At 44.8% G+C, this 27718-nt stretch overlaps 1 protein-coding gene across 1 annotated transcript; it reads right to left on the bottom strand.

Annotated features, from left to right (window-relative positions):
* Positions 1–679: 679 nt before the first annotated feature.
* LOC122118562 lies at positions 680–23398 on the bottom strand. Its single transcript, XM_042692404.1, is given in 4 exon segments — positions 680–4514; positions 4516–6467; positions 18226–18354; positions 23345–23398. Coding segments are annotated over 4 exon segments (5970 nt in total).
* Positions 23399–27718: the final 4320 nt, after the last annotated feature.

The raw sequence follows: 27718 nt of genomic DNA, 5'->3' as shown, positions 1-27718 counted from the left end.
GCACTCTGCACTTGGAGGCGGATCATTATTAGTCCACCATCATCGTGACCCCAATAGTTAGTGCGTAACCTGACTCCCCAGGTGAACCCCGTTACCCAGCCCAAGTTAGACCTTTGCCCCTTGGTGGTGAATTTTACAGTAAGCTTTACGCACCACCGATTGCATTTTGAGTTAGCACACTTTCCATTCCCTACATCACGTGCAGGGCCAACCCAAATACCCAATTTAGGATGCTTGTAACCTTTCGTCGTCGCACCGGCCCTTTTTATGGTGATATAGTCCCAAGAGGAGGATGGGTTCCAGTAGGTGTCCCCGCTGGTTTCACACCCCCAGGCTTTACAAAAATAATCTTTTTCTCTCCGCATCTGGATGCGAGAGAGAGAGAGAGAGAGAGAGAGAGAGAGAGAGAGAGAGAGAGAGAGAGAGATCCCGCCTGGGCAAGCATAGACAGGGTAGCCTTGGTCGACACCTTTTCCACTTGTAGCATCTACCTCATTAGTGAGGGATGTGCAGAAGGTCGGTGCGAGGTCGGGCCACCATGTCCAGAGGGGGGCTATGTTAGAGGCCGCCCATATGACACTCCCTTGTTCATCTATCACTTGCCATGTCTGGTTATAGGGGGAGTGTGGGTTCGTGCCCACCAGGGGGTGGGCTCTTTGTCCCCTTCCTGTCTTTAGGATTATAGTAATAAGGAATATTAAACAGTTTTTAAAAGTCTTATCTTGAGGGGGTTTTGAGTGCGCTGCGCCTTCCATCTCGCTGGCTCCGAGGGGTCCTTCTTGTCTCCAGGCGGTGCTCGCTTGACATGGGAGGCGTGGATCCAGGCGGCGATCCCATCTACCTTTAGCGCAGTGGGTGTGGTCAGCAGCACGATGTATGGGCCCTTCCACCGTGGCTCGAGGGTCTTGGACTGGTGCCTCCTCACGTACACCTCGTCGCCAATCTGGAAGGGATGTAGGACTGCGGAGCTCCCCAAGCTGTAGACGGCGGCCAACGGCTTCCACACTTGTCTCTGGATGAGTTGCAGAGCTCTCAGCCGTGCCTGTAGGCTTTGGGTATTTGCAAAAGAATCAATGGCAGGGTCAAGAAAATCTGCTATAGGAGGAGGTCCTCCATACAAGATTTCATAGGGGGTTAATCCATGGCTTGCCGGAGTATTCCAGGCTCTAAACAGGGCCATGGGAAGGAGTTGGACCCAGTCTTTAGTGCCAGTTTCTAAGGCTAATTTGGTTAAGGTCTCTTTAATTGTTTTATTCATTCGTTCTACCTGTCCTGAACTCTGGGGGCGATAAGCACAATGTAATTTCCAATCTATCCCCAACAGCTTGGCCACCATCTGACTTACCTGGGAGACAAAAGCAGGGCCATTATCTGACCCTATTACCTTAGGGAGTCCAAATCGAGGAAAAATCTCTTCCAAAATCTTTTTAACTACCACTTGTGCAGTCTCTTGTTTAGTGGGGAAAGCTTCTGTCCAGCCGGAGAAGGTATCCACAAAGACTAGGAGGTACTTAACTCCATACTTGCCAGGCTTAATTTCGGTGAAATCGATCTCCCAGTTAGTGCCAGGTCACTCTCCTCTCATTCTGACTCCAGCAGGCGCTTGGAATCGGCCTGCATTAACCTTGGCGGAGGGAACACAAGAGTCTATGACCTGTTTGATTATGCCCGATAGGTCTGGAATGTAATGAAACTGCTCTTCCCTCTGTAGAAGAGTCTCCAATTTTTTGTAACCCAAGTGGGTCCATCTATGCAAGTAGGTAACCAACCTTCTCGCATCCTTTCAGGGCAATATAGTCCTGTTTTCATATTCCCAAGTTCCAGTTGAGTTATTAAAGGTTGCCTTTAGCTTCTTGGCCACCTCTATATCTTGATCTGAATACTGGAAGAGAGGTGGTTTGCTTGGCTGCTGTTCTTGGGAAGTGACTAAAGCAAAGTTTTGGTTTTGTAAGGCCGCTGCCTTAGCAGCCTCATCTGCCATCCTGTTTCCTGCTGCTACAGGGTCCCTCCCCACTTGGTGACCTGGGCAGTGGATGATGCTCACATTTTTAGGTAGGAAAAGGGCTTGTAAGAGGTCTAGGATTTCCTCTTTGTACTTAATGTCTTTTCCTGCCGAAGTCAGCAGACCTCGCCTCCTATAGATCTCTCCATGGACATGCGCGGTTGCAAAGGCATACCGGCTGTCTGTGTAAATGTTGATTTTCTTTCCTCGAGCCTTTGTTAACGCCTGCGTCAGGGCGATGAGTTCGGCCCTTTGTGCTGAAGTCCCAGGCTCTAGGGCTGAAGCCCAGATGACTGTGGTCCCGTCTACCACTGCTGCCCCTGCCCTTCGCTCACCGTTATGCAGGAAGCTGCTCCCATTTGTATACCAGGTATGTTCAGCATCTGGTAGAGGTTGATCAGTCAAGTCCTCACGGGTCCCGTGCACCTCCGCCAGGATTTGATGACAGTCATGTTCGATGGCGAGGTGAGAGTCCCAGTCCGGGAGTAGGGTTGCTGGGTTGAGAGAGACTGCGGCCCCAAATCGAATCCGGTCAGGATTTAACAGCATTGTCTGGTAATGGGTGATCCGGGCATTCAAAAGCCAATGTTCAGGGGGCTGGCGAATAACTGTCTCTATGGCATGTGGGGCCATCACCGTCAAGGGCTGTCCTAAGGTTAGCTTATCAGAGTCCTTTACCAAAACGGCCACAGCTGCAATGATACAGAGGCACGGGGGCCACCCAGCTGCCACACTGTCCAGTTTTTTTGAGAAATAGGCCACCAGTCTTTTCCAGGGCCCTAACTTCTGGGTCAGGACTCCTTTAGCAATTCCTTGTCGCTCATCCACATATAGAGTGAATGGCTTAGTCACATCCGGAAGGCCCAGGGCCGGAGCTGTCAATAAGGCCTTTTTAATCTGATCAAAAGCATGTTGTTGTTTTTCTTCCCATCGAAACGGGGTGTTTGCCTTGGTAAGAGGGTACAGAGGAGCTGCTAGTTCAGCAAACCCTGGTATCCACAAGTGACAGAACCCAGCACTCCCTAAGAACTCCCTCAAGGTTCGTGCATTCGTGGGCAGTGGGATCTGGGTGATGGCTTGTTTGTGGCTCTCTGTTAGCCACCTTTGCCCCCCTTCCAGTTTATAGCCTAGATAGGTTACTTGTTGGACACAAATTTGGGCCTTTTTGGCTGAGGCCCTATACCCTAATTCCCCTAGTCTCTTTAAAAGGGCCCCGGTACCTTTTAGACAGTCATCTAGAGTCTCAGCTGCTAGGAGCAGGTCATCTACATACTGTAGAAGAGCGAATTGGGGATGATTGACTCTGAAGTCGGCCAGGTCCTGATGTAGAGCCTCCTCAAACAGGGTCGGGGAGTTTTTGAATCCCTGTGGCAACCTTGTCCAGGTGAGCTGTCCTGAGAAACCCAACTCGGGATCTCTCCACTCAAAGGCAAAGATCGGCTGACTTTGGGGGCTCAGTCTCATGCAAAAGAAGGCATCTTTTAAATCCAATAATGTATACCATGTATGGCTCGGGGGCAGCGTACTTAGTAAGTTGTAAGGATTAGGCACCGTAGGATGTATATCCTCTGCTCTCCGATTTACTTCTCTCAAGTCCTGCACGGGGTGGTAATCTCCTGTCCCGGGCTTTTTGACGGGCAATAAGGGGGTGTTCCATGGGGATTGGCATGGTTTTAGGATGCCCAATTGTAGCAGCCTTTGTATATGTGGCCTAATTCCATTTTTAGCTTCCCTGCTTAGTGGATACTGACGTATCATCACCGGGGCAGCCGACGGCTTAAGTTCAGTGACTAGAGGAGGCTGGTTTGTAGCCAATCCCATTCCCGCCGTCTCCGCCCAAGCCTGGGAAAAATCTAACAACCACTGGGGGTCGATTGAGACTGGCTGAGGGCTTTCATGCCAACGATGCTTGTCTTCTAGGCGTAAAGTCAGGACTTGGAGCGGTTGTCCTTGGGGTCCCCTAACGGAGGCCCCCCTTTCTTGGAAGTGAATCTGGGCCCCTACCTTTGAGAGGAGGTCCCTCCCCAACAATGGGTAGGGGCAGTCTGGAACCAAGAGGAACGAGTGAGTGACTAGCCCCGATCCGAGATGCACTTTTCGCTCAGTTGTCCACCGATATAGTTTTCCTCCAGTGGCTCCCTGTACCCAGGACGTTTTATGACTTAGGGGACCTTTTGGTTGGGTCAGTACCGAGTGTTGGGCACTGGTGTCAACCAAGAAGGTTACTGGGCTGCCCCCCCCCACTCTTAGAGTTACCCGGGGCTGGGGGGGGGGCTCCAGGCCTTGACTGTCCTAGTCGTCACCTTCTAGTGACAACACCTGTGCTGGTCTTCGGGATCCCCTGGCCTGTCTCCTGTTTTGGGGACAGTCCTTGGCCCAGTGTCCAAGTTCTTTGCAATACGCACACTGGTCCCGGCTTAACGGTGGTCTCTTTTCATCTCCCAGGTTCCTCACTGGCCTACTCTCTCTCTCCCCTGGCTGTCTGACTACGGTGGCCAGGATCTTACTTAACTCTGGTACGTTTCTTGTCTCGCTTGTTCTCTCTATCCTCCTGCAACTTACGCAATCTTTCTTCCCTTTCTTCCTGAGTTTCTCTCTTATTAAAAATTTTCTCCGCCTCCTTGACTAAATCTTGCAAAGTATACCCCTGAAGTCCCTCCAGCCGCTGAAGCTTAGTCTGAATGTCCGGGGCTGACTGCCCGATAAAGGACATAATGACGTTGGATTGTCTGTCTACGGCGGAGGTGTCAAAGGGCGTATACATACGATATCCTTCCATTAATCTTTCTAAAAATCCCGCAGGTGTTTCCTCAGAACCCTGCACTATTGCATGTACCTTGGCCAAATTAGTGGGGCGTCTTCCTGCCCCTTTGAGACCCGCCAACAGAACCTGGCGATAAAGACAGAGTCGCTCCCTACCAGCAACGGTGTTGAAGTCCCAGTTAGGGCGGGTCAACGGGAACACTTCATCGATCTCATTTGGCAACTATGTCGGTCTGCCATCTTGTCCTGGAACATTCTTGCGAGTCTCTAGGAACACTTGCTGGCGTTCCTCTGTAGTAAGGAGGGCCTGTAAGAGCTGCTGACAGTCATCCCAGGTGGGCTGGTGGGTCAGCAAGATGGACTCAATCAAGCCCGTCAGGGCCAGGGGGTCCTGGGAAAAGGGCAGGTTATGGGTTTTCCAATTATATAAGTCTGAAGCAGAAAAAGGCCAGTATTGCACTTGGCCGCCCACGGTCCGGAGAGGGAAGGCATGAGCCGTCCAGACTCCTTCACTCTCTCCGCCTCGATAGCGATGGAGGCGCAGGCAGCTGCTGGGCGGTGGCGAGGGTGCTCTGGGTGCCAATGGCGCCTGTGGCTCCGCCTCTGGCTCAGTGGAATCGGGAGAAGGAACAGGTGGGGTAAGGGAGCCCCCTTGTGGTCCTCTGCGTTCCTCCACTGGAGCAGGCTGAGGATAGGGTGGCGGAGGGTCTGGCATTTGGGGAGGCTCTAACAATAACAAGTCTGTCTGATTATCAGGCAGAACGGGGGGACTTGAAGAGGAGGTGGAGGAGTCCTTCATTTTAAGTTTCGACAACTCCTTTAGGGGGTAGAGGGAAGATTGGGATAAGGGTGGTGGAAGAGGAGTGAGGGGAGTAGGTGGTGGAGGGACAGGCAGGGGAGGAAAGGTGGGCTGGATGGGGGCAGGAGGAAGAGGGATGAGGGGAGTGGGAGAGGGTGGAGGGGCTGAGAGGGGGATGGAAGGGGAGAGAAAAGGCTTAATCCACTTCGGGGGATCCTGAGCAAGATTTTCCCAAGTAATTATGTAGGGGACCTTGTCAGCGTGTCCGTGAGGGCCGGGCTGGAAAACTCGAGCCTTCACCTGTAAAATAACACCAAGATTAAAGGAGCCCTCCTTAGGCCACCCTACATTGAAGGCGGGCCATTCGGAGGAGCAGAAAGTCATCCATTTCTTTTTCCGGACCTCCAACGACAGGTTGTGGGCCCGGGCCGAGACTTCTCTCCAGTGACCTAGAGTCAGGCTTAAGGGGGTGGTTAGTTGTTGTCCTATATCTTTGAAGGCCACAAAACAGACAGCAAAGACAATCAACGTTATATAGACACAGATGAGACTAGACAAACGCCGCACGGTGCCCGAGTGAGTACAAATGAGGAGGGAAACTTCAGAAGGGAGAGGCCGGCCATGCCTTAGCTCCCCAGAACAAAGAGACACTCGGATCTCGTCCCCCCTCCAAACGACCCTGGAGTGGGACTCCAGGGCGGGACCAGGGTAGTGGGCACGTCTGCTTTTCCCTCTGGCCCAATACAAATTCAAATACAAGTCCTGTACAGGCACTTTTGGATCCCCAAAACATAAAACAAAAACGACAAGCACGGAGAACACGGAAAAATAGAGCTCTGTCTTACCTCCAACTGGTCTTGAAATTTTGGGTCTGGAGGCGCCTGATCCCGGACGAGCCCCCAACTGAAAGACCCCAGACTCACTGGGATGCTTTCTTCAATGGGAGGGCACCCCAAGAACCAAGACTCCAAGCCAGCAGATGCAACAAGCAAGAGGAGTTTATTTGGCGTTTGCGCAAACAGGCTCTCTGTCCAGGGCAGACAGGAAGCCCTGAGCAGCGGTTACAGGCACTTTTAAAGACAAAAACCACAGGATTAGCATAAGACCCCAAGCTCCCCAGGATTGGCTCAGTTTAAAAATTATCATATACTCCAGCAATCATTTTACTGCGCGGGAAGTTTTGTAACACTTGTTGAAAACTGGTTGGTTCCCTAGGGGGAGGCTTCTCTGGAGGGGAGTCCACATAGTTACAAGCTCGCAATTGGTTGACATTTGACCTAGTTTGCTGGGCTCGCCAGATGGTCCTTGTCTTGAGCCCCTTGCCGTGAGTTTTTACACAGGAATTCAAGAGAACATACTCTTTTGTTCTTTATCTATGTTTGCAGACCTTGTCCCTGGGCCTGCATCTGGACTTTGTAACTTTTTACTTATTTCCCGGGAGGGTCTGTGCTAGCATAAGCATATTTACAGAAGCAGAATCAGCAGTTAGTAAGTTGTAAAAAGAACTTAGTAAATTGCAAAAAGAGGACATAGTCCTGACTTCAATCTTTCAGTTAGACCAAGCAGACAAATCTAAGCATGAACCCCTGAGTTCATGCCCCAGTAGGTGTAAAAGAAAAAAAATGTTCATGCTTGTTATTACTGTTACTCAGCAGGCAGAGAGAGCACAATCACAAGTTTGATGTCTCCCTGTACAGAAATAGCAAGGCTCTCAAAAACAGAAGGTCTGTGTGACATAGCTCAAGATGGAAATGTAGGAGAGTCCTTGAATCCCATCTGTAGTACTGAAAAATGATCATTATGATAAGAAAAGTTTAAATAGGATGGTAAGTATGAATGCCCAGCTTCTCATGAGAATTGTCACTTTCTTTCCACATGAGCTCCTCAAGTGCAAACACAGGCTCAGCAAACAGGCTCCAGTCCCTGGCCTCCTGTCTCGGGCCTCTGGCCTCAGGCCTTCAGTCCCTGGACAATTTCTTTCTTTTTTTTTTTATTGTGAAAATACTGTACAGAGGGGTTACAATTACATGGGCAAGATAATGAGTACATTTCTTATCAAGCATTGTAGCTTCCTCCTTAGTTTCCCCTTCCCATCCCTTCCCATCCTCTCCCTGCCCCCCCACCCAATCCTTCCCGCCCCCCTCCCCCCTCACCAAAGTTGTAAAGTTCATTTTTCGACATAAGGACTTGTACATCTCATTGTTGCAATGGATCCACCTGTATCCCTAGTTAAGCTATTTGTTTTTCCCTTCCCCTCCACAAATTATACCGACATCAAATACAGTGAAAGCAGGGGTTATACTGTGGGGGAGGGACATACAAAGCAACAAAGAAATAATCTTATAAATGTGTTAGAAACAATCGCATGAAAGAAAAAAAAAAACATTTGAATACATGTCTTAGGGTTCATTTCCCTAACATCAACTTATCTGACCTTTTCTGCTTGACTCAGACAGGTACTAGATGTTGCAAATAAGGGAAACCATGGGACCTATGTTTCTTTGGGCCTGGCTTACTTTACTTAATATAATATTTTGCGAGACTCTAATACCCAAGGTGGAAGGCAGAGGGCAAAATGTCACTTCCTTCCTGGCTTTCTTCAGTGTCACACTGAGTCTTTTCTTTGTTTATTCTACATGCTAGATTTGCTAGCTATTTGTTTTAATCATTAGAAAAACAACCGTCAACAAACAACTTGCTGATTTGGGAGTTGAGAAGTAAGGAGAGATTAAGCAAGTGGGAAAGTTGGAGACAAAGTAACTTTTCCAAGTCACTGGCAAGCTCTCCAGATGGGGCTAGAATGCAAACTTCCTCAATCCCAGCAGGAGTTTTAGATTGGTAATTAAGCTCCTCAAGAATTCCTTTCTCCTACTTAAAGATAATTATGGCCCTAAATCTCATTACTGAACTAACTGAGTAACTATTCCATCTGTAAGTTCCTTGTAGAAGCACTAGTAATAATAATGATAGGAATAATAACAACAATAAAAATTCAGCTTAAATATATCTTTGGTTTTTTTCACAGTGCCTTTTTTTTTTTTTTTTGCTGGTCCTGGAGCTTGAACTCAGGGCCTGGGCACTGTCCTTGAGCCTTTCTGTGCTCAAAGCTAGTGTTCTACCACTTGAGCCACAGCACCATTTCTGGCTTTTTCTGTGTATGTGGTGCTGAGGAATAGAACCCAGGGCTTCATGCATGCGTGGCAAGCACTCTACCACTAAGCCACATTCCCAGCCCCTCCACAGTGCCTTTTGATCCATTGGGGTTGCATTTCTTTCTTAAACTAACACATTCAGTTTGTGGTTTTACTTGGTTTTATTTTGTTTCTGACATTGTCACTTGCTTTCTGGAAACCTACAGACTAGGCTAATCATACGTGAGATATTTTCTGCCATGCCACTGTTGTTGAGGCTTTTTACAAATGCCAGCTTATAGCAAACTGTATGAGAATAAAAAGATGGTACATGAAAAATAAATACCCAGCAGCTCTGTGATTTAATGTGCATCTTGTTCTTCAGCCTGCTTTATAAACTGATTGACTGTGCCATTTTCCTTATGAAACTCTATGTTCCTTTTTATTTTACTTCACTTTTATATGATTTTATTGTAAAAACACTGTACAGAGAGGTTAGAGTTATATGAGTAAGGTAATGAGTATATTTCCTATTGAGCATTATTACCTCCTCCTTTGTTTTTCCCCTGCCATACCTTCCCTCCCTACCTCTCCTACTCCTCCCTCTCCTCCCCCAAGTTGTAAAGTTCATTTTCAACATAGTGCCTTGTGCATCTCATTGTTACAATGGGCCAACTTGTATCCTTATTTAAGCATTGTTATTTCCCTTTTCTCCCCAAATTAGAAAAATGTATATACAAAATGCAGGGCACCTGAATAAAAAACAGGGGGTATACTGGGGCGGGGTAGGGGGAACATACAAAAGAAACAGAAAAAATCACATAGTACATATTAAATACATTAAAACAATAGCAAAAAAGAAAAAAAAAACCAGTTGTGTCCATATCTTGGGGTTCATTTCACTTAACATCATCTTATATGGTCATATGTACATGTACATAGCTTTTTTTTTTTGGGTCCGGTCGTGGGGCCTGAACTCTGGGCCTGGGCACTGTCCTTCAGCTCTTCAGCTCAAGGCTAGGGCACTACCACTTGAGCCATAGCACCACTTCCGGCTTTTTTTCCTGCTATGTGGTGCTGAGGAATCGAACCCATGGCTTCATGCATGCAAGGCAAGCGCTCTACCACTGAGCCACCTTCCCAGCCCTGTACATAGCTTTTGACCTTTTCTGCTTATCCTAGACTTATACTAGTTATTGCAAATAAGGGAAACCATGGGACCTATGATTCTTTGGGCCTGGCTTACTTCACTTAATATAATTTTTTCCAAGTCTTTCCATTTCCTAACAAATGGGGCAATGCCATTCTTTCTGATGGAGGCATAGAATTCCATTGTGTGTTTGTACACACACACACACACACACACACACACACACACACACACACACATTTTCTTGATGCATTCATCTACTGAAGGGCATCTGGGTTGGTTCCATATCTTAGCTATAGTAAATAATGCTGCAATAAACATAGTTGTGCTTTAGTATAGCTTTAGTAGCGTTAATATAGCTTTGTTTATGATCGTTTGGGAAAAATGTACAAAAGTGGGATTGCTGAATCATTGAGGAGTTCTATGTGGAGTCTTTTGAGGAACCTCCATACTGCTTTCCAAAGTGGTAGAACAAGTTTACACTCCCACCAACAATGCAGTAGGGTTCCCTTTTGGCCACATCCCCTCCAGCATCTGTTGTTATTAGATTTCTTTATTATAGTCATTCTAACTTGGGTGAGGTGGAATCTCAGTGTTGTCTTGATTTGCATTTCTTTTATGGGTAGAGAAGTTGAGCATTTCTTCATGTGTCTATTGGCCATTCTTTTTTTTTTTTTTATTTTTTTGGGGGTCCGGTCGTGGGGCCTGAACTCTGGGCCTGAGCTCTGTCCCTCAGCTCTTCAGCTCAAGGCTAGCGCTCTACCACTTGAGCCACAGCCCCACTTCCGGCTTTTCTTTTCTGCTTATGTGGTGCTGAGGAATCAAACCCAGGGCCTCAGGCATGCAAGGCAAGCGCTCTACCACTGAGCCACCTTCCCAGCCCCTCTATTGGCCATTCTTATTTCCAATTTAGAGAAGTTTCTCTTTAATTATTTAGCCCACTTATTTATCAGGCAGTTGTTTCTTTGGGGATTTGTTGTTGGGGGATTTAGTTTTTTGAGTTCTAAGTATAGAACTTGTCCGTTCTATGGCTAATGAAGATCTTCCCCCAGTATATAGGCTTACTATTGATCTTGCTAGCTATGTCCTCTGCCATGCAGAAACTCTGCAGTTTCATGCAATCCCATTTGTCCAACCTTTGATATGTTGTGTTTCTGGGTCTTTCTGAGAATATTTCAGCCTATACCAAGGAGCATTAGAGGTTCTCCTATTCCTTCCTGTAATGTTTTCAGGGTGTCTGCTTTGACTTTGAGGTCTTTGATCCATTTGGAGTTGATTCTGGTGCAGGGTGATATATAAGGCTCTAGCTTTAGTTTTCTACAGGTGATTAACCAGTTTTGCCAGCACCTTTTACTGAAAGGGCTGTCTTTCTTCTTTTCTAATTTTAGCTCCCTTATTGAAGATTAGGTGACTATAGGGCCGTGGGTTCATTTCTGGTTCTTCAGCTCTATTCCATTGGTCCTCAAGTCTGTTCTTGTACCAGTACCAAGCTGTTTTGATTACCAAGCTTTGTAGTAGAGTTTGAAATTTGGTATTGATATTCCTCCAGCAGTGTTGTTTTATGCTAAGGATTGTTTTTGCTATTTGGGGTCTTTTATTGTTCCATATGAATTTTGGGGTTGCTTCTTCTATTTCACTGAAAAATGAGGTTGGAATATTGATAGGTATCACATTGAATTTGTAGATAGCCTTTGGCAGTATTGCCATTTTCATGATGTTAATCCTCCCAGTCCAGGAGCATTGGAGGTTTTTCCACTTCCTAAGTTCTGCATTAATTTCTTTTTTAAGGTTTTAAAAGTTTTCATTATAGAGGTCCTTCACTTCTTTAGTTAACTCCTAGATATTTTATTTTTTGTGGAGCTATTACAAAAAGAGTTGCTTTCCTGATTATGGCATACACAAAAGCCATTGATTTTTGAGGGTTAATTTTTTACCCTGCCACTTTGCCAAAGTTTCAAATCAGCTCAAAGTTTCAAATTTGGGAGTGGAGTCCATGGGATTCTTTATTTTATTTTAAAAGGGACAATTTAATAAGACAATTGGAAAATTAATTAGATCAGGTATCAAACAGGAAGTCTGTGCTGAACAGTCTTAGTTTACCTGCTTTGTGTCTACAAAGTGTGGCTGGAGAAATGGGAAGTGTTGTGTGAGTTGTAGAGTTTTGGTTTCTCTTGGGATATCTGCAAAGTGGCCAGCATGTGGATATTGCCCTAAAAAGTACCGGGGCTGTGATTGGTGGTTGTCCTAGCATGTGCATATTACACTAAACAGTAACAGACTGTGATTGGTGGTTGTCCTCTCAGCTCTGGCCTCTATCAATTCACGGTATACTGTGGGCTTCACCACCCAACTTGTTCATTCATATGTCTTCTCTGCATGGCTCATGAATGACATCAATGACCTTCACCTTTCTTTACTCTCTGCTCCTGGAATTTGATGCCTCTTCCCACCATCCCCATAAAATCTCCTGCCTTTGAGGCACAGAACAAGTGCCATGATTCCAGCCACTCATGGCCAATCCTAGCTATTTCAGTAGTTTGAGATCTGAGGATCATGGTTCAAAGCTAGCCCAGGCAGGCAAATCCCAAGTAACTCTTGAATTCACCAGCAAAAAGCCGGAAGTGGAAGGAGGTATGGCTCAAGCGGTAGAGTGAGAAAAGTCAAGTGAGAGTTTGAGGCTCTGAGTTCAAGTCGTAGTACTGGCACACCAAACAACAGTATTGTTGAGGGAGAGGGAGGAGAGAGCAGCGTGCCAGAACCCTCACCCAGTCACCCATAGTATCTCAGGGGACTTTACTTCCATTACGTGTCCTGACTCCAAATAGGACCAATTTCAGAACAACATTCAAAAGAACTTGGATATGATTCACAGTAAACAAAGCTCATGAATATTAGGGTTTTGTTGCCTGATGGTAAATGCATAGAAAATTGTAGTAATCATACTTGTAATTATGTTATTAATCAGTAGGCATGAATCAGTGGTCATTGCTTGTCATAGTGAAGGATGAACAGTAATGGTTGGAATGACTGACAATGGTTCTTGGATATAATCATGTGTTATCACCAGAGGTTGCAGGCATCCTCACATGCCCCTCCCAGTGACTTAGCATGACATTAACAGCTTGTTCCATGATGTGCTAAAGGAGGTGGAATTTTGACAACATGCAATGTCTTCCAAAAGAACCCAAAAGAACAACCTGAAAGCATAGTCACAGTTCCATGTGTTCTGCAGCAGTGTGAAGATCGTATTTTACCTCCTCTAGATAAAAATGAGAAGCAAAGGTACAAGGAGCAGTGGCTTATGGAGCAACACTACGATGCCACCTCTGAATGATCCCCACCTTCCCTTGCCAACTTGCAACAAGCCTGCCAAGCCACATGCAAATCCACAGAGTTCTTTTTTGGGGGGGTAGTACTGGGGTCTGAACTCATGGCCTCACAAATACTTATCAGGTTTGCTCACTTGATTGGTGCTCTACCAGTTGAGACATGTCTTCTGTTTTGCTTTTTGCTGGTTACTTTGGAGATTAAGTCTCTGGGACTTATCTTCCCAGGTTGGCTTTGAGCCATAGTCCTTTGGATTTCCAACTCATGAGAGGCTATGATTCCAGGGATGAGCTGTCAGCACCTGGATCACAACTAGTTTTACAATGTCCATTAGGAGGGCCAAAAAGACTCAGAAAGATTAAATGACTTGTATAGATCATAGAGATAGAGGGTCACCCTGACCCCGGAGCCTCCTTCTGTCACCTCTGCAAAGGGAGGCCTTGATTCCATGGCCTTTGTAACCCTTCCAACACAGATAGCATCTTCTTTAGAGTGGCGTTCCTTTTCACATCTATGGGGATAATTGCATGCCACTGGTAAACTCTGGCCCTAATTACTAACAGAGATGTTTTCACTACTCCCAAAATAAACACCATGAAACAAAGATTATATCTGTCTTTGCTATAGACAATCCCCCAGTGACCAGAAAAAAATCTGCACACTTAGTTGACAATCTGAAAATATTTGTCAACTAAATAGATGTTTTTATGATAACTAAGTGAATGCTTTAACACAGGAGAAATTGTACATGTCTTAAAGGGAGCATATGTGTTTTGAGACCTGTGTCTTTGCCAAATCAACTTAGGACTGAAAGCTCCTGCAATTGCTGGGTGAGCAGGGAGAAAAGGGCTTCATAAATCAGCACTATAGATCACACCAAAAGCCCTGTGCCAGGCTCTGTATGAGATCCTCCGGGGAGTCCATTGTTGCCTATGTATGACCACCAGGTGGCAGTGTATGGTATCGCAAGCCTAGAGCTGAATTCATTCTGTCCAATGCCATCTGACAGCCTTTGCATGGTCTTATTCCTTGGAAATATCTATATGGTGCTTATGAGTATGAAATGAGATTCCTTTCAAAGTACTGCATGGAAACCTAATTGTGTTCTTGTTCTTGCTGAATATTTAAACAGGGAGGTTGAGAATTGAGTTCAGTTTAATAGCTGAAACTGACATCATGCACCATGTAGGAAAACCTGCTTTACAGATTCCTCTTTAAGACTCCATTTGGGTGAAACCTATCTATGCATGGAAGGCTCCTGGCTGCCCTAGGAACAGCACCAGGCTTCATGGATTAGGAATTACTTTTTTCCAGGCTTCAGGAATTACATTATTATTTTTTTTAATGTAGATGTGCACTGGTTTCTCTAAAATTGGTGGCAAGGATGGGCTTAGATAAATATAGTGTAGATTCAGATTATGGTTGATGAATTTACAGTCCCAATGTAATCCTTGATCGGTAGGGTTGATTTGAGATGTAAAAAGACCTTTAATTATGGTGGAGAAGTAAAAGTGTCAACTAGTAGTCAGGAGAATTGATTTTAGTCTCAGTTCTGTATGACACGAGCTCTGAGACCTCACCTCTATAAGTATCAATATTCTGTGGAGAAAAATGTGCTAATAGTGCCTTTTCACAGGACTGCCTCAAGGCTAAAATGATATACATGCCAGTATCTCTTCCCTCTATTTTCATTTCTTTCTTTCTTGAAGACAGTATAGCACCCTGTTGACCTATGTTGGCCTGAAGCACATGATCCTCCTGTATCTTCAGCTTTCCAAGTGCTGGATTACAGGCATTTAGTACTATGCCTAGTTTACAGATCAGTATTTTCTTTCTTTGAATTCTTCACAAGCAACTCTCCCAATGTTTGACATATCTAGGTAACAACTTAAGTAAATAACACCTGTTATTTGCTTGTTTTATTCACTTTAAAAACTATCAGAACAGGGCTGGGAAGGTGGCTCAGTGGTAGAGTGCATGCCTTGCATGCCAGAGGCCCTGGGTTCAATTCCTCAGCACCACATAAGCAAAAAGAAAAAAGCCGGAAGTGGCGCTGTGACTCAAGTGGTAGAGCGCTAGCCTTGAGTTGAAGAGCTGAGGGACAGTGCTCAGGCCCAGAGTTCAGGCCCCATGACTGGACCCAAAAAAAAAAAAAACTATCAGAACAATCTGAACAATCTACCTTGCTGCTCTCAGTCAAGGAAATACTTGTAGAAATCTAATTTCAAGGTAATAATGCATTTGCTTATTGTGTGATAAATGGAAAAACATCTCAGTGTAGTTTGGCTATAGGTTTTTATGCATCCACTCATAAAATTAATGGACTTGTATAAAGTAGACTAACCTACAACTTTGAACTGAAGAGGTGAGGGGCAGTGCCTAGGCCCAGAGTTCAAGCCCCATGACTGACAAAAAGAACAACAACATCAAATACAGTGAAAACAGGGGTTATACCGTGGGGGACGGACATACAAAGCAATAGAGAAAATCTTATAAACATGTTAGAAACAATAGCAAGAAAGAGAAAAACAGTTGAGTCCTTCTCTTGGGGTTCATAAAAAATGATATGCAAAAAGAACAATAGCAACAACAACAAAAACCCAAACAAAATTCAGCATAGGTCTTATAAAACTCAATACCTTTACCTGTATTTAATGTCACAACTTTGATTCCACATTGATTTGTGCATAAACATTTCAGTTCCTTAGTATGTATTTTTAGTGTTAAGTCAATAAACAGCTGTATCTTAAAATAGAAATTTGCATTACATGTTTGGTAGGTCTTCAGTGTTCCTAGGGTAAAGTTGGATGTTTGGAGAAATAAGCTACACATTCAATTGAGAAAGGTTGTTTGATGGGTCTTTTTATTTTAGTTTTGTAGGGTTAAACTGAGAGCCTCACATTCTCATTTGCTTTTTTGGTCAAGACAGCACTCTTCTACTTGACCATTCTCTACTTTTGTTTTTCTTGTGGTCTACTTGGGGATAAAGAGTCTCATGGATTTATCTGCCCAGGCTGGTTTCTTTTCATTTTTTTTTGTTTTGTTTTGCTTTGGTTTTTTTTTTTTTTGGGGGGGTGTCCGGGTTGTGGGGCCTGAACTCGGGGCCTGAGCACTGTCCCTCAGCTCTTGAGCTCAAGGCTAGTGCTCTACCACTTGAGCCACAGCGCCACTTCTGGCTTTTTCTGCTTATGTAGTGCTGAGGAATCAAACCCAGGGCCTCATGCATGTAAGGCAAGCACTCTACCACTGAGCCATCTTCCCAGCCCCCCCAGGCTGGTTTCTAACCATGATCCTCAAAACTCAGCCATCTGAGTAGCTAGGATTACAGGCATGAACCACCAGTGTTGAACACTCTGTGGGTCTTTAGTTATCCACGACACATTGAGCACCAATGTGGAATTGTTGTAGAAAACAAATTGAGTCCTTAAGAACCATCAGTCTGGTTGGAGAAAAGAAGTCATTGAAAATAACATGTTTATTGCCAAGTGCTGGTGGCTCTCACCTTGCTGCTGAGGAGGCTGAGATCTGAGGATCACAGTGTGAAGTCAACATAAGCAGGAAAATCCTTGAGACTCTCATCTCTAATGAATCAATAAAAAGGCAGAAATGTTGGCATGTGTGGTTCAAGTTTTAGAGCACTAGTCTTGAGTGAAAATGCTAAAGGACAGCTCCTCCTAGGTCCTGAGTTTAAGCCCTAGTGTATACACACACACACACACACACACACACACACACACACACACACACAGTATTATTAAGTCATGAAAAATATGACTAAAGAAAAAGAACAAGGAGGTATTTATCTGGGAGGACCTCTCTTAACTATGTGGCTTTTAACTATGTGTTTTAATGAGGATGCTGCTCAAGTGCCTGTATATGGAATTTTGCCCTAAAAGTTACATGAAGTGCTTCCATCTAAGGAATACAATCTTGAACAATTCTTACTTTTGATCAATTTTATTTTGATCAACTTGAAAGGAATGAGGTCAAGTAATTTCTGTATTACCTTCATTAATCCAGCAACATTTTTGAAGTACTTAACTACGCTTGTAGATTATGCCAATGTCCTAAGAAGGGGGTGTGAATACAAATGTGAACTGTCCACTTCATTTTCTCTTAAGAGCGAGGGCATGAACATTTCAGCATAGGGCTGGATATGAAACTCCGTGGTTGGTCTCTGTCACAGTCCCTCTGGTTTGCTGTCATGATGGGAAAGCTCATGGTAGGTACATGAATGGGCCCGACAACCTTCTAGGGAACTTGGTTAACTCAAGAAGTGGAAGGATGCATTTGGTTTACTGGCTATAGTGTACCAGTTGCTTAAAAGCTGGATTGGAGTAGAGGAAACAAAATAGAAACCGTAATGACATGTCTGAGAACACCAAAGAGTGGCTACTTGGGGATGATTCTTTCACATGATCTGGTAGCAACAGTGCTTGGGAAGTCTTCCTGGAGAAGGTGATATCCTAGAAGATTCTCACCCAGAGTGATAATTGGGGGAAGAAGTGTCAGACAGAAAATTGGGGTATGAGTGGTGAGCATTTCAAATTCCCAACAGCAGAGCTGAGAGGTGTGTGGAGAGAATTATACACTGTCTTGAATTTTTACAGGTTAAATGACAAAGCCAGGAGATGGTGGCTCCCACCTGTAATGCTACTACTTAGCCATATTTAATTTTAAAAAAAGAGAGGCCATATACTAAGGGAGTGAAATGAGGACTAAATACTGAGCTTGAATAAAAGGGTAAAAGTTTGCAAACTTACCAGGAAGTATGGGGATGAAAAAAAGTATGAAGATCATATTAAGAAATTATGAGCTTCTTGGACTGGGAATGTGGCTTAGTAGTAAAGCGCTTACTTACCACCATGGATGAAACCCTGGGTTTGATTCCTCAGTACCACATAAATAGCAAAAGCTAGTAGTGGAACTGTGGCTTAAGTGGTAGAGCACTAGTCTTGAGGAGAAAAAGAAACTCAGGAATAGTGCCCAAACCCTGAGTTCAAGTCCCAGGACTGGCAGAATAAAAAGAAAACAACGAAAACAGAGAAATTACCAGCTTCCTCTCCTGGAATTGTAGACTCCAGATTTCACGGTAAAATGAATTTTCCCGGAGATGCTTGGCTGCTTGGTTAGAAGAGCAGAAAGAAATCTGTCGAGTTGAACCAAGTTCATGTGCTAACACCTGGGGAGAGAAAGCAAGACAGGATCAGTCTTATGATTCTGGGATACATCCTCATTTTTATCTCCTACCCTGGGACTTTTAAGCCCTCAATAATGACAGCTCCCAGAGAAGTTTCCCTGTTCCTTTTTGGTTCCAAGGCAAATCAAATCCCTACTATCACCCAATATTTTCTTTTCTTTTCTTCCTACTTGGACTTTATTCACTTGACGATGGAGTGCACCAGAAAGTCACCATGACACTTGAACAAGTAGAAGTGAGTGGGAATGTGCATGATACCCTGTAGGCTTGAACAATACAAAATCTGTGCAACATTCAGCAGTGGTCCTGGCCAAACAAACAGCATGCTCATCCCTTTGTTGATGTCCAAAGTATGAGAAGGTTGAGCTAGGAATGAAGCAAACTGTTCGCCAGTGTTTGGAGTGTCTACATCTTCTTATAAACACTCTATTTTTGGATATACAAAATTGAAGAAATGAACATCAGTGGTCCTAGTTTCTGGACTAGAACCCAGGAGTGTGTATTCATGCTCAGTTCTTTGGATCAGCCCTAGTGTTTTACCAATGGAGCCATGCATCTAATCCAGCATTTTGGTGATTAGTGATGGAGTGTCGTAAACTTTGCTGCCCAGGATGTTTTGAATTGTGGTCCTCCATGTTTCAGCCTCCGGAATAGCTAAGATAAGGGGTATGAGACACACATTTCATATTCTTAAGCCTAGAAAGCCAGTATGTGGGATGAATGAATGGATTATTTCTTTTCTGTTTACTGTACTTCACTATATAGTAGATATTGGTTCCATGTTTCCTGGACTTCTCCAAAGTAGCTTATGCATTTCATTAGGAGGAACTTAATGCATGCATAGTCACAAACTATCCCCCACCCCCCCATCCCCATCCCCAGTACTGGAGCCTGAAATCAGCGCCTGGGAGCTGTGTTTGAGCTTGTTTTTTTTTTTTTTTGTTTTGTTTTTGATGATGTTGTTTGGTTTTATTTTGCTTAAAGCTAGCATTGTACCACTTGAATAACAGCTCCACTTCAGGCCTTTTGGTGATTAATTGGCAATAAGAGCTTTAATGATCTTTTCTGACCGAGTTCGCTTCAAACTGATGTTCTTGAATAGCTAGGATTATAGGAGTGAGTTACAGGCACCCAAAACAAACTTTTTTAAAGGACCATTCTTATTAGCATGTAATTAGTTGTCTAAGGAAAGGTCTCGTGATAGTTCCATACATGCATGCAATGCATCTCAATTAAACACTCTCTCCATCACTTTCTTTTGTTCCCTTCTTGAAACAAATGTAGGCAGGCACTGGTGGTTCATACCTGTAATCTTAGATACTCAGAAGCCTGAGACTGGAGGATCTTGAATCAAAGCCAACTGGGACAGAAAAGTATGTGAGACACTTATCTCCAATGAATTAACAAGAAGCCAGAAGTAGACCTGTGGATCAAGGGATAGAACAATAGCTTTGAGCAGAATAGCTCAGGAACAAGGTCTGCTGGATCCTGAGTACAAGCCCCCCGTCTCTCTCTCTCTCTCTCTCTCTCTCTCTCTCTCTCTCTCTCTCTCTCTCTCTCTTTCTCTCTCTTTCTCTCTAACTCTCTCCCAAACTCAACAAGTTTCATAGTCCTTTATTAATACACTCATAAAGCATTTGTACCACATTCACCCTCATTCAGCTTCCCTCTTGGCCTTCCCTCATATTTTACTTTCCTATCATTCATTTTCTTTTCATTTTTTAGTGTAACTTAGGGCAACAGTGAGGTTTCTATATGCCTTTTCACCAGTACATATATTATAATTTAGTCCGATTCACCTCTTGTATTATACTTTGTTTCCATATCCTTCTACCACCACATTCAGTAGCTTGCAGTGTGTCTCCTTACACCATTTTCTTACCTAGACACAATGTATCTTAATCTTATTTATACCCTATCATTCTCTCTCCCTTTCATTCCAATATAGTTCCACATTTAAATCATGTTATCTAGTCATGTCTATAAAAATGTTTATATCTAGATATGCATATCTTTCTAAGTCTAGATGGGTAAAAAATGTGATACTTGGCTCTTGGAGCTTGACTAACAAATGAGATACATCCTCCCCCGACCCCCATCCTCTCTTAGACCTATAAATTTATTTTGGCTTTCAGGGAAAGCAAAGCAGCTAAAGCAGAGCTACTTAAGAGACTGAGATCTGAATATCACAATTGGAAGTGAACTCAGGTAGGAAAGACCATTAAGACTCTTACTGCTAATTAAACACCAAAAGTCCAGAAATGGAGCTGTTATTCAAGTGGTAGAGCAAAATTAAAACAAAAACAACATCATGAAGAAATTGCTTGCTTGCATTCCTCTTCATAGAGTAGTGGACATGAGTGTGGTTGGATCTAGGTTACAATTCTAGATTCCACACTTATATACCTGACTTGTAATTTTAAGCTGCAATCCCGTGTGTGTGTTTGAATAATAATAAATAAAAGACAATTCTTAGGATGATTATTAAGAATAAAATGAACCAATGTAGATAGATTTGGATGATCCTTACACAATAGAAAACCAAGATTTGGAGATTTCAAACATGTGTAATTATTCTTTGCAACAACAGGTATCATTTTTTGCATTCAAGAAGCATTACTGATGTGTTCTTACAGATTTTCTATATGGGAAAAACAACATGTAAGAATTGATTCATAGGAACTTTTTTTGTTTGTTTTTTTTTGTCAGTCATAGTGCTTGAACTTTGGGCCTGGGAGCTGTCCCTCAGCTCTTCAGCTCAAGGCGAGCACTCTACCAGTTGAGCAACCATGACACTTCCAGTATTCTGAGTAACTTATTGGAGATACTAGTGTCATGGCCTTTCTTGTCCAGGCTGACTTTGAACGGCCATCCTCAGGTCTCAGCCTCCTGAGTAGCTAGGATTACAGACATGAGCCACTGGCACCTGGCTCATAGGCACTTTTATAAACACTGAAGTACTTGAACTGTTGAATCAGGTCATTCGACTTGGAATGGACGAGCTTGACAGATTGCCTGCTCTGTGGGAGTTTTTGTTTGTGTGTATCATTTATCTCTATGATTTAGAAAGCCTGTGCTTATACATCTTCAGACACACTTAGCAGAGATGGTTAATCAAGCCAGAAGCCAGGGGCCATCCCCAGATGCTAGTCTGCGCCACTTTGAAATTCACTCACTCTCCGAGCTGACTTCCATCCATCACTCTTCTTTGGGGACAGGTTTCTGCAGAGATATAGTACCTGTGAGTCTTGGCCTCATCTGGTCTCAAACTACTCTGTCATAAGAAACCTAGCCAAGGACCTCTTTTTCTTCACCCATCTTTCTGGATGGAAGTTAAGATTTCTGTCTCACAAAGCAAAAGGCCATACTATTTGGAACCACAGTCTCTGGTCCTGCGTGCAGTAAAGCGAGTTCAGAATGTAACATCCCCTGCTGCTGACCTTGTTACAGCTGGATGCATTTTACCAAGGTGGTCTCATCCTCTTTCTGGTCATTGTTTCAATCACTGCAGGGCACTCATCTGCAGTGGAAAGATGCAGCAGCCTGGTTCTGTTGCATGATAGGAATGAGAGTCTCTGCTGGAGGAGACTGTCTGCTAAGCCATCAGACTTGGAAAAAAGTTGAGTTTTTGCCATTTGGGACATGGTTTCTGCATAGTCTGTAGGAATGGCCATCTGCTGCCCTTGGGTATTATTTTCTCATTGGTGAAGTTGAGCCCAGCTGATTATTATTCAGAAACCAAAAGAGATAGATTCAAAACCTGGACTTGAGTCAGAGTCATTTCCAGGCTTGACTACTTCCCACTCATGTCTTCCAGCTGTCATCTGGAAGCTGCATCTCCTTGTCATGGGGCCTTCTCCATAGACTGCTCACACATGCATTTGTTTCACCCAGAGCAAAGGGTATAGGAAAATGAGAGAAAGCAGGAGAGAGCAAGAGAGAGCAAGAGAGAGAGAGATGGTACTGTGGCAACAGCTATTTATATTGCAAGCTGAGAAATGATATCTCTCATTTCTGCCATGTTCTATTCACTAGAAACGGTAACTAGACATGGCCATATCTGAAAAATGAGAGATTGCAGGCGATTGTCAGGACTGGTATGGTTTTGACCTGGAACTTCCTTTCAGAGTGTGTTCCCTTAAGGGGACATGCTCGGCTAGTGGCTCATGGATCCTGAAATGAAGGGACAGTCTACACCTCATCTATGCTCTGTCATATTCAGTGCCTGAATGAGTCTGTGCCCAAGGTACCTGGTCTCAGAGAAGGTTGGGTGTGCCTGGCCCTGGTTGGAACCACCCTGAGGCTAAGGGCCACTGAATGGGACAGGGAAAAAAAGGAAATTCAGAAAAAAAGCTTAAGAGACATAGAAGACATGAAACAGCCTAATGTGTGTGGAGAGTCTAGGGAATCTAGGGAGAACTTTATGGAAAAAGATAATGGGCCAGTATTCTCTCCATTGGGAGTTTTCCAGTCATGCCAGTGTACTCCTATAGTACTGCCAGTGAGAGGCGGGAAGAACATAAATATCAGAATAGCTTGGGCTACATCACCCAATTCTATCTCAGAAAGGAAGGGAGGGACAGACAAAAGGGACGAAAAAGTGCAACAAGCAAATGAAGAGAAAAGGAGGAACTAGTTAAGAAAAGGAAGGATAAACAGGAAAGAAAGGAGAAAGAGAATTTGAAGAACCAAGAATAGGGAAAAAGTATACATTGGGATGTCTAAATAACCCTCATGTATGACTCAACAATGATAAATGGCAGCAACTACTTAGGGAGAATTTTTTAAAAAATAAAGTAGTAGGTGACAATATTTGACCAAATGAAATAGGGTTATGGAGGAACAGCTCTCTGAGATTCATCTGTAAGTGAACTTCCTGGGTGTTTTAGGGTAAGAGGGTTTTTTTTTTTTTTTTTTTTTTTTTTTTTGGAACTAGGTCTTGCTATGTAGCCCAGGTTGGACTGTAGCTCACTATAAAGGCCAAGCTGGCCTCAATCTCTGAACTTCCTGCCTCTGCCTTCTGCATTCTGTGTTTGTGAATATGGCTTTATTACACCCACCTCCTTTTTAATGCTGTTGTTGTTGCCAGTCCTGGGACTGGAACATAGGGCCTGGGTGCTGTCCCTGAGCTTTTTTGCTTAAGGCTAGCTCTCAACCACTTTGAGGCATAGAGACACTTGAGGTTATCTGGTCATTGTCAAGAAGAATCTCATGGACTTTTCTGCCCAGTCTGGATTCAAACCGAAATCCTCAGATCTCAGCCTCCTGAAAAGGTAGAATTACAGGTGAGAGCCACCAGTGCCTGATACATCAATAATTGTTTTCCCTTACAAAGACCTGTCAAGTTGCTGGGTAGTGGTGGCTCATGCCTACAATCCTAGCTACTCAAGAGGCTGAGATGTGAGGATAGCAGTTGAAAGCCTGCCAAGGTAGGAAAGTCCATGTGACTGTTATCTCCAATAAACTACCAGAAAACCCAGAAGTGGCACTGTGGCTCAAGTGGTAGAGTGCTAGGCTTTAGCTGAAGAACTGAAGAACAGCACCCAGGTCCAGAGTTCAATTTCCATGGCCAAAAATAAATGAAATAAAGAATAAAAGACCTCTCAAGTAGAATAAACTTCAGGTGCATACAATAGAAGTCTGCTTCTGAGGTAGACATATTTTGTGTATGGTTTTTATTAGAACAATTATAGATACATTAAAATTCGAGACAATGGTACTAAAAGATATAAAAGCAAGATACTTTATTCCTAACCTGTGAGGGTTAAGTAAAGATTTAAAAAAGTGAGTAAGCGAATCAAAAACAGTAAAAAGAGGTACAAAGCAGCACAGGAACCCATACAAACTGGAATCAGAAATGAGAATGGCAGATGTGGACAAAACTATGACTTCATCTTGGATGTCTGGTCTCTCTTCTCAAGTGGAAAGAAATTTTTGAGTTGAATCGTTACAAAGTCTCCATATCTCAGGCTCTCTTGAAATTAGATGTAGACCGGGCTATGTGAAAAGGACAGTGTTATAATTTCTGTACAAAGATAGTCTCTGTAATAACCCATGGGGCCCCGGTAATCAGCGGGGCCCAATAGTGTGGCCCCATGGTCCGGCTGCTGGATGGGGAGCAGCATCAAGAGTCAAGCCTCACAACTCCACAGATCAGGCCACTGGACAGAGTAGGGCATTGAGAGGCTGATGTCACCACCCCAAGGGGCACTGGAGGGGCGTGCTATGGCTGGGGCATGCCATGGAAATGGGAGGAGCATGCCACCAAAAGGGGCGGGGCATGCTCCTGAGACATGCACATAGGGAGCTGCCTATTGGGATTGGACTTGGGCTGCTTGGGGGAGGATCATATCAGTTTGAAACCATTAGTGGGGCAGAGGTGCAGCCTATCTGGGTGTATATAGGCTGCATGCTCCAAGGCTAGTGGGGAGGTTAGGGGGAAAACACATTGGGAGGGAGGAGGGACACCTGGACTCCTGTGGAGAGGGGAGTCAGGAGGAGACCAAGGGTCCTGAAGAGAGGAGAGTAAGGGAAAGACTGGGAGTCCTGAGGCAGGAATTGAGTGTGGAGGAAGGAGAGGAGTGGGAGTGGAGGGGGAGAGATGGCAGGAGGGGAAAGCCTGCCACAGTAGGGCAGGGCAGACCTGTGGAGGACAGGGCAAGACTTGAGAGGCCATTTGGGGCTTCTTGAGGGGCCATTTGGGACCTCCTTGAGAGGTCCTTTGGGGCTTCTTAAGGAGCTACTCAGGGACTTTTTTTGGGGGGGTGGTCTGGTTGCAGGGCCTAAACTCTGGGCCTGGGCACTGTCCCTCAGCTCTTCAGCTTAAGGCTAGCGCTCTACCACTTGAGCCACAGCACCACTTTCGGCTTTTTTTCTTTTTGCTTATGTGGTGCTGAGGAATCGAACCCAGGGCATCATGGATGCAAGGCAAGAGCTCTACCACTGAGCTGTCCCAGTCCTTCAGGGACTTCTTGAGGGGCCATTTGGAACATCCTCCTGAGGTCACTCAGGGCCTCTTTGAGGGGCCTGTTGGGGCCTCCTTTGGAGGTCATTCAGGGCCTCCTCTGGAGGCCATTTGGGATCTCCCTCTAGAGAGGCCTGTGGACAGTGGAGAGGCCTGTATGTGGGGGAGGGAGGAAAGTAAGGGAAAAGCTTTCCCCTTTGGAGCTTTGGAGCTTTGGAGTTCTGAGGTTTGGAGGTTTGCAGACTGACTAATTGGTGGTTTGAAGACCAACCAATAAAAGTTGGAGTGTCAGGACTGCCTATTGGAGGTTTGAAGGTTTGGTGGTTGAGGCTGCTCTTGGTTCTGAGTATCTAAAAGGGCAAGGTAGTCTCAAGACACCTTTCTGGTATAAATAGTGTAAATAAACTTGTTTTGTTCACTTCTCACTGTGCTTCCGGGGATTGTCTCGCTGTCTGGGTTCATCAATACCCCACTGGGTGATGTCTTCACAGGGGCCATCCTAGGATGGCCATCCTAGGATGCCCAACCCCGAAGAAAGATGAGGGCCACTGGCCAATGTCCTCATGGTTCCCACATAGCAGTAAGAGCATCCTCCCATGTGCCCAGTGTCGTTGGCAACAGACTTCCTGGCCCAAGTACCTAACTGCCAGCGGGTGTGCACTGGGCTCTGATTGGTCCACTTCCTCACTGATGTCAATGGTCTGACTTGTGATTGGTCCATTTCCCCCTGGCATAACAGGGCATTGTGAGATGTGCCCAACAGGGTACATATGAGGCAGCTGCTCTCCAGCTTTTTCAATTACAGTGCTGGGAGCTCTTCCTTGGTGACCTGATGGACTAACTCAGAGCTACTTGATTGCTTTCTTTGGGTGTGTGTGGGGGGGTGGTTGTGTTGTTTGGGTTTGGGGATTTCATTTACTCCTCTGAGGGATGTGTTTACTTGTTAGTTGGTAGTTTACCTTCCTTTTCTTAAGATTTATTAGTTGTCAACTTCATTTAGATCATCTAGGTAATTCTTAAGCTTGATCACTTGCCATCCCAGGGACAAGGTGTTAATGTACAACTTTAGTTCCTCCCCCAAGGAGGAGGAGATCACTGTCATTGCACAGTATAACTTGACAAATGTGGCTATGTGAAGCTGGCCCATCACTGCCTCACAGACACCACAGTGGCGGTCAAAGTTCTCCCAAAGAAAGATCTGAAAAGCCATGAGATAGAAAACGAGGTAGCCATTGTGAAGAGTGTACGTCACCCGCACATCATCCAATTGTTCCAGGTGATGGAGGATGAGGACTGTGTGTACCTTGTCACTGAGCTGGCCACTCGGGGCCATCTTTTGGGGGGGGGCTCAATAAATCCCTTTGCAGACGCCTATTCGAGTATGAAGCCAAGAGGTTGTTCAAGCAAATCAAGAGTGCCGTTCACTACCTTCATGAGAACGGAATTGCATACCTAGACCTGAAGGCCGACAACATCCTGTTTGACACCAATCACAATGTCAAGGTCAGTGATTTTGACATTAGCATCAGGGTGACCCCAGGGCAGTTGCTAAAGGGGGTTTGTGGAGCCTTGCTATTCCACCCCCTGAAATGTTCCTACAGAACATGTTCAGTGAGTACAAGGTGGACATTTGGGGACTTAGGCGTGCTTTTGTATATGATGACAACGGGAAAGTTCCCATTTGAGGGGAATAAGATGACTTAGATATGGAAACAAATCCTAGAGGCCAGGTACACCGGTCCCCTTTACCAACTGCAATGGGCCATGATCTCCTTCCTAAACTGCTGACTGTGGGCTTCAATCTGAGGCCTGCTATTGAGGAGATAATGGAGCACCCATGGCTGGCTCTAGATGTGGGATTTGGCCTGCTTCCTGATGAGCCACTGCCCAGCAAGCTGGACCCCATTATTGTCACAGTCATGTGCAACATGGGGTACACCATAGCTGGTATTGAAAAGACAATCCAGGACAGAGCATTCAATGAAGCCATGGGCACCTACCTGCTCATCCAAGAAAACTTAAAGGAGAATACCAGAAGTGTGGAATCAAAAATGATGCTTTTGGCTAGTCCACCATACACAACTCCTGAGGAGATTCCCACCAGCCCTCTCCCTCCACAAAAAAGAGCCACCTTTTCTACAGGACGTGACGCCTTCAGCTTGTCCTCAAAATTTCAGTTACCTCTGAAGAGAACCTGAAGTGCCAGTCTGCCTGTCCTTCCACTCTACAACCTGTAGAGCTCCAGTTCCAGCTTCATTTGGGGCCCAGATTCTTTTAGCTGGTCGGGCACACTAGACAGTTTCCACTCAGTGGAAAATGCTCTTCCCTCTGGGCATCCTCAGGGGGAGGCCATAGCCCCCAGGTGGAACATTAGACAGGGCT

The sequence above is a fragment of the Dipodomys spectabilis genome, unplaced genomic scaffold (assembly GCF_019054845.1).
Source record: "Dipodomys spectabilis isolate Male_0828 unplaced genomic scaffold, ASM1905484v1 ptg000155l, whole genome shotgun sequence".
NCBI classification, from domain to species: Eukaryota; Metazoa; Chordata; class Mammalia; order Rodentia; family Heteromyidae; genus Dipodomys; species Dipodomys spectabilis.
This window is presented reverse-complemented; position numbering and strand designations above follow the sequence as displayed.